General features: G+C 41.6%; 1 protein-coding gene across 2 annotated transcripts; it reads right to left on the bottom strand.

The window, feature by feature from the left end:
* Window positions 1-3,983: 3,983 nt before the first annotated feature.
* Window positions 3,984-10,746, bottom strand: rassf1 (Ras association domain family member 1). Of its 2 annotated transcripts, XM_034083343.2 has the most exons (7): window positions 10,630-10,746; window positions 8,352-8,855; window positions 7,139-7,263; window positions 5,491-5,595; window positions 5,071-5,359; window positions 4,870-4,985; window positions 3,984-4,562 (listed from the first exon to the last, which is right to left on the bottom strand). In XM_034083343.2, the coding sequence occupies exons 2-7, from the start codon at window positions 8,635-8,637 to the stop codon at window positions 4,413-4,415; spliced, it is 1,071 nt and encodes a 356-aa protein (XP_033939234.1). In that variant the 5' UTR covers window positions 8,638-8,855; window positions 10,630-10,746; the 3' UTR covers window positions 3,984-4,412. The 2 variants fall into 2 exon arrangements, with proteins under 2 accessions (XP_033939234.1, XP_033939235.1); XM_034083344.2 differs by lacking the exons at window positions 7,139-7,263; window positions 8,352-8,855; window positions 10,630-10,746 and adding an exon at window positions 5,829-6,171.
* Window positions 10,747-12,630: the final 1,884 nt, after the last annotated feature.

Here is a 12,630-nt window from a genome sequence, read left to right on the forward strand (position 1 = left end):
CAGAGATCGGATGGCCCTGAGTAGAGACCCCCCCACTGCATACTCCCGCAGCACCTCCCACAGCACCTCCCACAGTAACTCCCTGGGAACTCGGTCATACGCCTTCTCCAAGTCTACAAAACACATGTAGACCGGATAAGCGTACTCCCAGGCCCCCTCCAGGATCCTTGCGAGAGTAAAAAGCCGATCCGTCGTTCCACGACCAGGACGGAATCCGCATTGTTCCTCCTCAATCTGAGGTTCGACAATCGGCCTGACCCTCCTCTCAAGTACCTTAGAGTAAACTTTCCCGGGGAGGCTGAGTAGTGTGATGCCTCAGTAATTGGCACACACCCTCTGATCCCCCTTTTTAAAAAGGGGAACCACCACCCCGGTCTGCCACTCCTTCGGTACTGTTTCCGACTTCCACGCAACGTTGATGAGACGTGTCAACCATGACAGTCCCTCAACACCCAGAGCCTTCAGCATTTCCGGGCGGATCTCATCCACCCCCGGGGCTTTGCCACTGTGGAGTTGTTTGACGACCTCAGTGACCTCCCCCCGGGAGATTGGTGTTGATCCCCCGTCATACTCCAGCTCTGCCTCTAACATAGAGGGCGGAGTTGTCGGGTTCAGGAGTTCTTCAAAGTGTTCCTTCCAACGCCCCAACACTCCATCAGTTGAGGTCAACAACGTCCCATCCTTACTGTACACAGCTTGGATGGTTCCCTGCTTCCCCCTCCTGAGGTGTCGGACAGTTTTCCAGAACAACTTTGGTGCCGCCCGAAAGTCCTTCTCCATGTCTTCTCCAAACTTCTCCCACACCCGCTGCTTTGCCTCGGCCACGGATGAGGCTGCTGCCCTTCGGGCCTGTCGGTACCTTGCAACTGCCTCGGGAGTCCCCCGGGATAACAAATCCCTGAAGGCCTCCTTCTTCAGTCGGACGGCTTCCCTGACCACCGGTGTCCACCAGGAGGTTCGAGGGTTACCGCCCCTTGAGGCACCTAGGACCTTGAGACCACAGCTCCCCGCAGCGGCTTCGGCAATAGAGGCTTTGAACACCAACCACTCTGGTTCAATGTCCCCAACCTCCACAGGAATGCCCGAAAAGCTCCACCGGAGGTGTGAGTTGAAGGCCTCCTGAACTTGGGCCTCCTCCAGATGTTCCCAGTTCACCCGAACTACACGTTTGGGCTTACCAGGTCTATCCAGAGGCTTCCCCCGTCACTCGACCCAACTCACCACCAGATGGTGATCAGTTGACAACTCCGCCCCTCTCTTTACCCGAGTGTCCAAAACATACGGCCTCAGGTCCGATGATACGATAACGAAATCGATCATGGACCTTCTGCCTAGGGTGCTCTGGTACCACGTACACTTATGAGCATCCTTATGTTCGAACATGGTGTTTGTTATGGCCAATCCATGACTAGCACAGAAGTCCAGTAACAAACCACCACTCCGGTTCAGATCAGGGGGGCCGTTCCTCCCAATCACGCCCCTCCAAGTGTCTCCATCATTGCCCACATGTGCGTTGAAGTCTCCCAGCAAGATTAAAGAGTCCCCTTCAGGAGCCCCATACAGGACTCTTTCCAGGGTCTCCAAGAAGGCCGTATACTCAACTGCTGTTGGGTGCATAAGCACACACAACAGTCAGAGTTTTCCCCCCCATAACCCGCAGGCGTAGGGAGGCGACCCTCTCGTCCACTGGGGTAAACTCCAACAACGAAGCACCTAACCGGGGACTTGTGAGTATCCCCACACCCGCCCGGCGCCTCACACCTTGAGTCCAACCCCTATCCAGAAGTAAGGTTCCAGAGCCGATGCTGTACGTAGAGGTGAGCCCAACCAGATCCAACTGGTAACGCTCCACCTCCCGCACAAGCTCCGGCTCCTTCCCCCCCAGAGAGGTGACGTTCCACGTCCCCAAAGCCAGCTTCTGTTGCCCGGGTCTGGTCAGTTGAGACCCTCCGCTTTCACTGCCACCCTTCTGGCAGCGCACCTGACCCCATCGCTGTTTCCCGTAGGTGGTGGGCCCGCGGGACGGAGAAGCGGAAGTGTTGCCCACGTTGCCTTTTCGGGCTGGGCCCGGCCGGGCTCCGTGGCAAGCCCGGCCACCAGACGCTCGCCGACGAGTCCTCCTTCTGGGCCTGGCTCCAGAAAGGGACCCCGGGCTTCCTCCGGGCCGGGTATCCTCACTTCTTGTGTCGTATTTCATGAGGTCTTTTGAACCAATCTTAGTCTGGCCCCTTGCCTGAGACCAATTTGCCATGGGAGACCCTACCAGGAACACAAGGTTCCAGACAACACAGCCCCCAGGTTCATCAGGGCACACAGCATATGAGACTTTATTTTGCACTTTGTATCTCTGCACCTCCTTGGCCTTTTTCTGCACTTCGCAGCCCTGATACGCAGCACTATGTTCCCCACCACAGTTACAACATTTTATCTTAGCACCTGCAGCACAACTACCATATTCATGTTCCCCCGCACATGTTGGACACCTGGGCTTAGTTGCTTTGCACTTGTCTGCCACATGCCCAAACCGTTGGCATTTAAAGCACCGCAGAGGTTTAGGGATGAATTCTCTTACTGGAAAGCTCATGCAACCGATCATTATCTTCTGTTGAATTGTTTCTTCAAACTGAAGAAGAACAGACAAACTATCCACTATCTTACCCTGATACCTAGTAGGAAGACGCTTAACTACAGACACTTTCCCCCCTTTAATTTCTTTCTTGAGCTCTTCTATGCCGATTTCTATGGGAACTCCACTGATAACTCCAAGTATTTTCCGATTTGCTCCAGGAACATGGCATTTAATTCGAACTTCATTCAGGGTCTTCATTTTCAGTAACTTTTCCTGTTGTTTTGCATTCATCAATTCAATCAACATCCGTCCTTTGCTCAGAAATCTTGCTTGCTTTATCGATCCAATTTCTTTGTGAATTGCTTTAGTCAGGGCCACTGGATGTAGCTTAGCTGCGGATTGCTCACCAAACTCCACAATCACTTTCCACTCTTCATTCTCAATCTTTTTCTTTACTCTCTTCAACTCATTCTGTGAATCAGATTCACTAAGACTGTCACTTGACATGTCTATCCTCTTTCTTGAAGTCTTTTTCCTTGCTTCATTCCATCCTCCTTCTCCTTCAGATGCACTTTCCATACCCTCCTCTCCAGGACTCAAAGACGCCATCCCACCAGCTGCTCTCAATCTCGCTCTCACGTCCAAACTGTCCTGGTCCTGGTGAAGGTCCCTGGTTTTTGCACTTTTTAAATGAAGTTGTTGAGCCTGGTCTAGTGAACAGTCTATGAGGAAAACCTGCTTATTAAAGGTTTTGCCTGTCCCTTTAACTAGGCTTTAAAATAGAACATTATTTTTGTTAGTCTTAAACCCACAGTTAAGGGAAATGTAACTTTGTTTTGCTACCACCCTTTCTCTTTTTGCTCCTTTTGTTCTGAAAGCAATATTTCACTGCCTTTTTAACCCATACCGAGACCACATTTGACCAGGTCTGTCAAAAAAACATACCAAACCAAAAGTACATGTAGTATGTGTAATACTTTTGTGTACTTTTCATGGTTTCTGTATGACCCATTTATAATATAATATTATGTATACATAATATAATATAATTTATTTATGTGTGCTGTTCAAATGTATCATACATTTGAACAGCACCTACATGCTGGGAGTTTTTGCCAAGCATTAATTGTGTGGCTGTTTAAGAGAAAATCCTTCCCTCTATTTATCAAACCTTTGACAAAAGAGTGGAGGTTGTTACAACAGCATATTAATATTAGGCTGTGGTTTCAAATGAGATATTCAACTGTAAAATATCAGTGTAACTTATAGTCACATTCTTTCATCTAGTGTACTTCAGCTTTGGCTTACCACGCTAGAATGTGAACGGCTAGTCTATACAGTCTATCAAACTGATTACTTCATGCACAGTTTCAACAAGGATATCATAAGCACCAATTATTTATTATGATCTTTTTATTAGAAAGTTAGAATGTAAACAAATTGTTTCACATTATATCTTGCCCAAATTAATTTCCCAGGTTAATTAAAGTGCCAACATTTTAAAACAGCTTCACAGAAAATAACTAAAGATCACATGATAAATGAACAATATACTATAAGTGTGTTTTAATACCACTATAAATAACCCAAACAAGTAGCATGGTTCTTCAAGAAAGAGCTGCATTCAACCAAAGATCATCTATTATACACCCATTCAGTTCACAAGAGTGGCTCAATGCGTACACATAGCAGCATCCCTCCTTCATGAACAGCATTTAATGAAAACAATGTCATTGTCTGAGCTCTTGCTTTCCCTTTAACCCTCATAATCCACAATATTATTTAAAGTGGGAGAGTGTTCTTCTTCATGTTAAGATATGGAGATTAGTTTAATCCTTCACAGTCAACCAGGAGTCGTAATCCTTGCCATCGCCTGCTTCGTAGTTTCCCTAGTGCGAGTGTAGCGCCTCTCAATCTGCCGCACATGCTCTTCCTCCTCACGCTTCAGGATTCGCAGAAAGTTGCACAACTCAGGTAAACTAAATGCATCCCACTGTGGAGGAGAGAAATGCCACATTATAATCGATATATGTATACATTAACTGGCGTTTTCAGCTTATCAGAATCAGAAACAGGTTTATTACCACCAGGTAGGTTTACACGTAAGAGGAATTTGACTTGGTGTCGTGGTGCATAAAAACAAGAATTAAAAATACAGGTAGAGAACTAAAAAAACATTTAAAATAATTTAAAATATATAGTAAAATATAACAGTATTTACATTGAAATGGAATGAAATCGAAGAATACAATATGGTCTTTCATATGTATAGAAATGATCAGAGACAAATTAAAACTTACATTTACTTCCCCTGTCTCGTTCTCCTTCAAAATAAGGGTCAAGACCTTTTCACTGGGGCCAGCACACAGGCGCAGGTGGAGGGGGCGCTCATCATCAGGCAGTTTACGCATGTACACTGCAGGGAATAAAACACAGCAGCATAGAACTTAATGCCTTATTCTGTTTTGTTTTGTAGTAACTACGTATTTTGAGTTTTCTACCTTGACTATGTCTCTCTGAGCGTTCAAAGAGGGCAAACTTGGCCGGGTTGTCCACCACAGTAAACTTGTTGAGTAGTGCCTCGATGACTTCTCGCACTTGTGTTTGGGAGCTTATATGCAGGTGCTTGGCAGCGTCTTTAGGGAGGTAGAAAGATGTCCGCCGTTTCATCCGTTGGCCCTGCTGATCTTCCTCCTGTGTTGAGCATGAGTTCTCAGCAGGAGGGAGGGAGATAGGACGGACTAACTGAAAGTGGACCTTGATGAATCCAGTGTAGGACCCATCTTTATTCTGCAAAGTAGAGATATATATTGTCAGAATGGGAGTTGAATGGTCTGCAAATTGTTATTTCCAAATACAATTCAAGTACACATTTGTGCATAAATGAATATTGAGAGAAAATAGATGTATTAGTCACTCACGGCCACCATGTAGAGATTGCTGCTGATCTGTGCATTATACTCTTTAATCTTATGTTGAATCTCACTGGGCGTCAGCTCCTGTTTACCCGAATCGATCAGCTCATCCTAAAAAGAAAACAGCAGGTACATACAGAAAAGAAGCCACCTAATGTCAGCAGAGAGCTTGTCCTCAAAGGTGAGGAAGAGAAAGTGAAAGAGAACAGAAGCATTGAAATGAAAGTAAAATACATTCAAGCATTTTGTCACGAGTTAAACAAGAAATATGCAATTCTGTAAAGGTAAAAGTAAGTCAAAATAGCTTTGTGTTTGAAAAATTATAAATGATGCCATAGCCTCACCGATGATCTTCTGACCTTCTGAAAGAAAGATGTATGGGCAGTAAAATACACTTCCAGGCCTGAGCTAGTGTCCTCCTGACTGATAAACATGTCACTTGCTGCTGCGCTACCCCGGGTCATCTCTGAAGGACTTAGATCTTTGTCCTTGTCAACATCTTAGTATCTCATACTGATTGTATGTCAGAATGAGTTTTTCTCTGTCTCTCTCCTGCTGTCGAGATCTGGTTCCGCTCTTTTGACCTCAGCATTTACATTTGCTCCTCCCTGACAATAAAACCTCACAATGATGTTTAAAAAGGCCAGCCAATACCCAGAGGAGATGTGCTAAAACTCTCCTGGAAGCAACACTTTCATCGAATGTTATTGTTGATGTGTTGGTACATATTAACATTAAGATGTATTGTAGTTTCCTAATACACTGAACAAAAATATAAACGCAACACTTTTGTTTTTGCTCCCATTTTTGATGAGATGAACTCAAAGATCGAAAACATTTTCTATATACACAAAATAACCATTTCTCTCAAATATTGTTCACAAATCTGAAAAAATCTGTGATAGTGAGCACTTCTCCTTTGCCGAGATAATCCATCCCACCTCACAGGTGTGGCATATCAAGATGCTGATTAGACAGCATGATTATTGCACAGGTGTGCCTTAGGCTGGCCATAATAAAAGGCCACTCTGAAACGTGCATTTTTGCTTTATTGGGGGGGTCTGGGGGGGTCCGAAAACCAGTCAGTATCTGGTGTGAGGGTTAGGGTTAAGGTTAGGGTAATGTTTTGAATCGATTTGCCTGTGTTCGTCGTCCATAACAGACGCCTGCCCATACCATAACCCCACCACCACCATGGGCCACTCGATTCACAACATTACCCTAACCCTCACACCAGATACTGACTGGTTTTCGGGGGTTTTTTTTGGGGCATTATTTAGGGCTTCAAAAATGATGTCACATTTTTGTCCGTTTTTTGCTGAATGTCCCTTTGGAATGTATGGTGTACTTTATGTTTTGGATGGGCTGAAAAATGAAAATGTCGATGAATCCTTTAATTATCTGATAACTTGATGCTGGTCCGTTTTGAACCTGTGTTTCTAAAATAAAGGCAGCTGTTTTATTGTGAAGTTGTCCCCTCCCCTCTGCTCTCTCCTACTCAGATGCATGACAATGTGAAGGCAATAAAACCAGTATCTTAGAGGACATATGGCATGGGGATACTCCATCTACTTTGACCTACCCACCAAAAACCATCCGATGAAGACTTTCTATACAAATTTAGAAAATGTAAGATTGTAGGTCTGATCCTCACCACATTCGTATCTGTTTCGAGGGAGTCCACAGAGAAATCTTCCTCATCTGGTAACAAACTTCCATCTGTGCTGCAGTCCAGCTGGATAAATAGTCGGCAGCGGTGGTGACAAGTGTAACTGCAGTCTGAGAAAAAAGAGAAAGAAGGAAATGTCTGAGTTATGCTTTGGTTCGTGGACAACACTTGTTGTGAATAGCTCTCTGTTGTGTTCAGTAATCTGCCCCTGTGGTAAAAACATTGCCCTAAAACACACTACTCTATAATCTCGAACATGCCAATATAATCGTATGTACAGAATAAAAAATGCTCATGTTTGATATTTGATGCAAATTGCAATGTTTCTAAAGGTTGCTATAGCATTGAATTTCTCTGTTGAACTGGGACAACGTCAAATTATGTACACACACAAATGCATTCCCAGGAACTATACCTACATGAAGCTTGCCAGAACTTCCTTAAGATTAGGAAAAACTCTGTGAAAGTATCTCATGAATGGAAAAATAACATGAGCATCCTGAGGCCTGGTGATATAGAAGATGAAGACAATGTCACATCTCTGAATGCGTTAGAATGAGAGGACTTACATATTATGTGGTTATTGAGCTGATGTGGGCCATGGTTCGAGAACATCTTAAGACATTTCTAATAAGGTTGAAGATTTTAACTCCATACTAGTGTTCTTTACACATCTTGAGTAAGAGAAAGCGATGGTTCACAATTCCTATTATTAAGCACAAATGCAAGAATGATGATACCAGCTTAATATACAGGACTTCCCATTATCTCATGCAAAAAAAGATTAAGAGGCTGGTTACATCTCTCTATGGTTGCAGAAAAGTATTCTCATCATGTATGTACACTAAACATAAAGGAAAAGGTTGGTGCTATACTTTATATTTATTATTTATATAATCAAATATCTGTTAATCTGTCCCACAGTTGTTTCAATCTGTTTGTTGTTCTCAGCCCCAAGCCAATTCTTTAGCAAACGTTACAAACAGGAGTAAATACTGAGTTTGTTGGGGACTCTTTTCGACCGTGGATTTAAACACATACTACTGGACCATGAATGTGAGCTTGACTTAAACTAAACTAAACTAAACTACAGTGCTTAGTTGATGATACATTTCACACAGTCACATAACAGATGTCTATGGCACAGACGAAAAATAAAGAATATTACCAAACAAATTCAGATGAAGAATGTACTCACTGGCACAGCGTAAACTTTGCTTATAGATGCCCCAGATGAATTCTCCACACTGGTCACACCAGGTGAGATGGGTGTGGCTGTATGGATGGAAGTCATGACCCAATCCAGCTCGTCCCATCTGACCCCGGGGGGCCTCGATGCTAACGCTGTCTCCGACCAGACGGACCACATGGCTCGGCTGACCTGGGTTTACAGAGGGCGGGGCCGGGGGGGCCGCAGGAGCAGCCAGCTCAATGGTATCATTTGCACTGAGGTCCTTCAGTTCAATCAACTCACATTTAGACATCCTGTCCCTGATGCAGACTCTGACATTTCAAGTAATCACTTGCAGTCCATTAGCTGTGGGTATTAATCCAGCTCTGGGAGGAGACAGCATTAGTATGGTGCATCCTTAATGCGGATGTTGTGAATGTCGAGCTCTGCTCAGTCTGCAGTTCAGTTTTTTCAATTTAGTCCAGATCAGTGTGTTGTGCAGAGAAATTATGGTTTCTAAATCCAGAGAAGCTGCAAAAAAGTTTTAAATCATACACAATACAATTAGTAAATGTATGGGTAAGATTCACATACATCAGATTCCATTTAGGCAAAACATACCATACATACAAAATCAATGTATGATGTATAACAGTATGAGCTCAAAAAATTGAAAAAAACAAGAGATTAACCTTATTTATCTGATGCGAGGATTTATATGATTATGATAAAATGTGGGACAAGATTACTGATATAATCCTCTGCAATCCCAGGGCAACTCAAACTGTTTGTCTGTCCATGCTGAAGTATGCCAGTACCAGAGGTGCGAGAAGTACCCATATCTTGTACTTAAGTAAAAGTAGAAGGTGTGTGGTGCAGTGGGATGTGAGTTGGTGTTCGGATCAGGGGGTCACAGGTTGAAACCCCACTGCACCCAGCATGTCGTTGTGTCCCTGGGCAAGACACTTCACCCCAAATTGCTCCTGGGGGATTGCCCACAGTATTGAGTATGTAAATTGCTTTGGATAAAAGCGTCTAACAAGCAACATGTAATGTAATAGAAGTACAGTGTATGAATACTCTGTTACAAGTAAAGGTCCTGCATTCAAACTGTTACAAAAGTATTGCCATCAAAATATACTTAAAGTACCAAAAGTACTTACAGATTGGTCCATTACAGAATCGTATATATATTATATGTTTTGATTATTATGTTTAGCATTATTGATGCATTCATGTGTTTATTAAAGCTGGTAAAGGTGCAGCTAGTTTTCATTACTTAATTTGCTGCTGGGTAGCTTGTGAATTAATTCCAGGTGTAACTAAAGTCTGATTTAAGTGTTGATCATATGATTTATCATTAATCCAAATCTGCAAAGTAACTAAAGGTATTAAATAAATGTAGTGGAGTAAAAGTACAATATTTACCTACAAAGTCAAACAAAATGGAAACACTGAAGTAAAGTACAAGTACTTCAAAATTGTACTTAAGTACATTACTTGAGTACATGTACTTAGTTACTTAACACCCCTGGCCAGTACAATTGTATCCAACAATTCAGAAACCAGAGAACTATCTTGTATTTGTAAATGTATTTCTACAGCCATGCATGTTTTTTAGTCTATGATCAGAGACTCTCATGCATAACAACTAAATGCTAAATGTGTATATCACAGTGGTGGAATATAGCCTGTTGTAATGTAAAATACTTAACTTTATTTATGTTTGTTTTCTACACATCTCCTCCACTATGTTATTGTAAATTACAGAAAATATTTGACTCAGATTAGGTTACTGATTACATTTAGTTTTACAGATACTTTGTACCGAAATACACTTTTAAAGTGACCCCAACCCTGCATGGAAGGAAATGAATACATCCTCCAGATTGTCAGTAGGATGAATGCGTGTAAACTGTTCTTGGGTGCATCAGAAACTCAGTTTCATTAGTTTCCCAGGGCAGCATTGTGATTTGAATACGAACAACCCGGGGCTCTATCTGCCAAGTGGGTCACTCACCACACGGTGCAATTATCCTCGCAGGGCAACAAGAACATATTGTAACCGGGATCATCCGAGCAAAGCCTGCTACTTTAGTCAATAGATTGAAACTGGCCTACATGGCTAGATCATTAAAGTTTATATTCTTCCTTTAATTCTGCATTTGTCATGGTTGCAAAGTGCAGCTCAATAACGGGTCAAACCGGTAATCCTCTCCGAGAATGGGACAAACAACTACATTGACAGTCACACCCGAGCAAGTGTTCTGATTTCCTGACAGAAGAGGAGTTAAAATAACCTTACCTCGTTTAATTCATCCTCGCCACTCATTGTAGAGTAGATTTGAGATAGGCTGCAGTTTTGTCTTTTGTAGCCTACTAACACCGACGGTCCCTCGTCCGCTCGCCCCTCGCGCGCACTTCAATTTGCGCATGCACAATGTGACCGTGGGATTACAGTCTAATCCGGTATGTGAATAAAGTATTTTGAGGGGAGGCTCCACGGGAAGAGACCCCTCTGTCGTCACGCAGCACTGATTAACTACAATATGTGTACAGCGATGTATCATAATAAATATCATAATACATTTGTCTTGTAGTCCATCAATTGTAGGTTTTGAAATAATACTTATTTTATTTTTTTAAACAAGCCTATATATACTGTGCTAATCAATTCTTTATAGTTATTTTTAAAAAACGACGTTATTAACATTTATAGTACATTTATATATGTATTTTTATAACTAATTAAATAAAAACATTACACAATAGAAATGATAAGCATATTAAATATATCGTTATACTGTTGCTCTTATAATACTGTATGTAAATCATTAGTAGCCTACATTATTTCTTGGCCATTAATAAAGTCTTACAATGTGTACACCTATATTAAAAATACATATAAATGAAATAAGTATTTTGGCACATTTTGTATATTCTGCGTTTAGGTCCGTTTATTCTACATTTTATCTTAATGTAAGACAAACATGCAAAAGGTACCTGGTATGGTATACGTGAGAAGGTAAATTGCAGTTAAAACCTATGCGATCCATACAAATCAATTGCACAAAAAAATCACAGGAAATGTTAGACTTTTGTCGAAAAGGGATTTAGTATGTAATGTGCTTTAATACAACCAGACACATACATACGGATTCACTTTTTTTCAAATGACGGTCAATCTCATTTTGGAAAAAATAGACTCTTTAATGTTTAATTATAGACCATTTGGAAATCACTCAATGGGGAAAAAGCCTCCAGGCTTAAATATGGGGGAGGATGATGAAGGGCTCTTGTTATCTCTTTCAAACCAGACATTTTGGAATACAATGAGCTTTAGACTACCACTCTCTTATTTTCTTCACAGTTATTTTTCAGTCCATGTAGCAAGTATGTAAATACAGTAACCACTATCAACAATAATGTTTCAACCATAATGATTAACATTAGGAACAACGTTAATTTGAGTAATACATGTGTGGCTTCATTTTATTGGCCAAACATTAAAATGATAATTTGTTTCACCCAGTAATGAAACAATAATTGTCTAATGACTCTTGTTTATCACTGGCATTTCAAAATAAATTGTGTTCAGTCATTGATATACTTAAAAATGTAATGAATTGACCAATTACATTGATGGTGGCAACTTGCATTATGAGTTTTTTTTCTTTGATAAAAAACCTAAAGGATAGTTTGTGCTAATACTTGTGTACTTTTATTCAATGGACATTTTGAATGGACGATTTACTTGGCATTTTCTTATTAACTAAACGACAATGCTATAGTTTCAGTGACTTAAGAAGATGATTACAATACTTCTTTCACTGTTTAGAAGTCAAGTAGGCATAAAGATTGGATGCATTATAATTCTGATTCTCATATCGACTTGACACATGGGAGGTAGATCTTTTTATAAACTATTATTTTGATGGTACATCTTACTGCCACCATCTGGAGAAAGCGCATGAGTTATGAGTATGGGTCATAATAGGAAACCACAAGTCTGGCTTTACTGGAAAACATTGAAACAAACAAAGCAACACCCAATGTAGGCTTACATAAACACAGTAACAATCTATCCTTTGACTTTTGATATGTTGAATAGAACATCTGTCCCTATGGTTGGTGCTGTGCCAATAATATAATCTGTGTGTAAAACAGACAGAAAACAAAGAAAGGGATGTCCTGAATAAACATGTTGTTGTTTTTTTGCTCTGTGTGCCCAGTGTGGAGGCAGTGCAGAGTCACAAGCTTATCGGAGAGTAATTGGAGCACAATAACCTGTGAACAGTTGACCAGT

The sequence above is a fragment of the Pseudochaenichthys georgianus genome, chromosome 5 (assembly GCF_902827115.2).
Source record: "Pseudochaenichthys georgianus chromosome 5, fPseGeo1.2, whole genome shotgun sequence".
Classification (NCBI taxonomy): Eukaryota; Metazoa; Chordata; class Actinopteri; order Perciformes; family Channichthyidae; genus Pseudochaenichthys; species Pseudochaenichthys georgianus.

Excerpts from the sequence above, each read along its gene's own strand:
- rassf1 (XM_034083343.2), bottom strand. The coding sequence starts at position 8,637 with ATGTCTAAATGTGAGTTGATTGAACTGAAGGACCTCAGTGCAAATGAT. Across the intron at positions 7,264-8,351 it reads GCAAAGTTTACGCTGTGCCA|ACTGCAGTTACACTTGTCAC; the intron begins GTGAGTACATTC and ends CTTTTTTCTCAG. Across the intron at positions 5,360-5,490 it reads GCAATCTCTACATGGTGGCC|AATAAAGATGGGTCCTACAC; the intron begins GTGAGTGACTAA and ends TCTACTTTGCAG.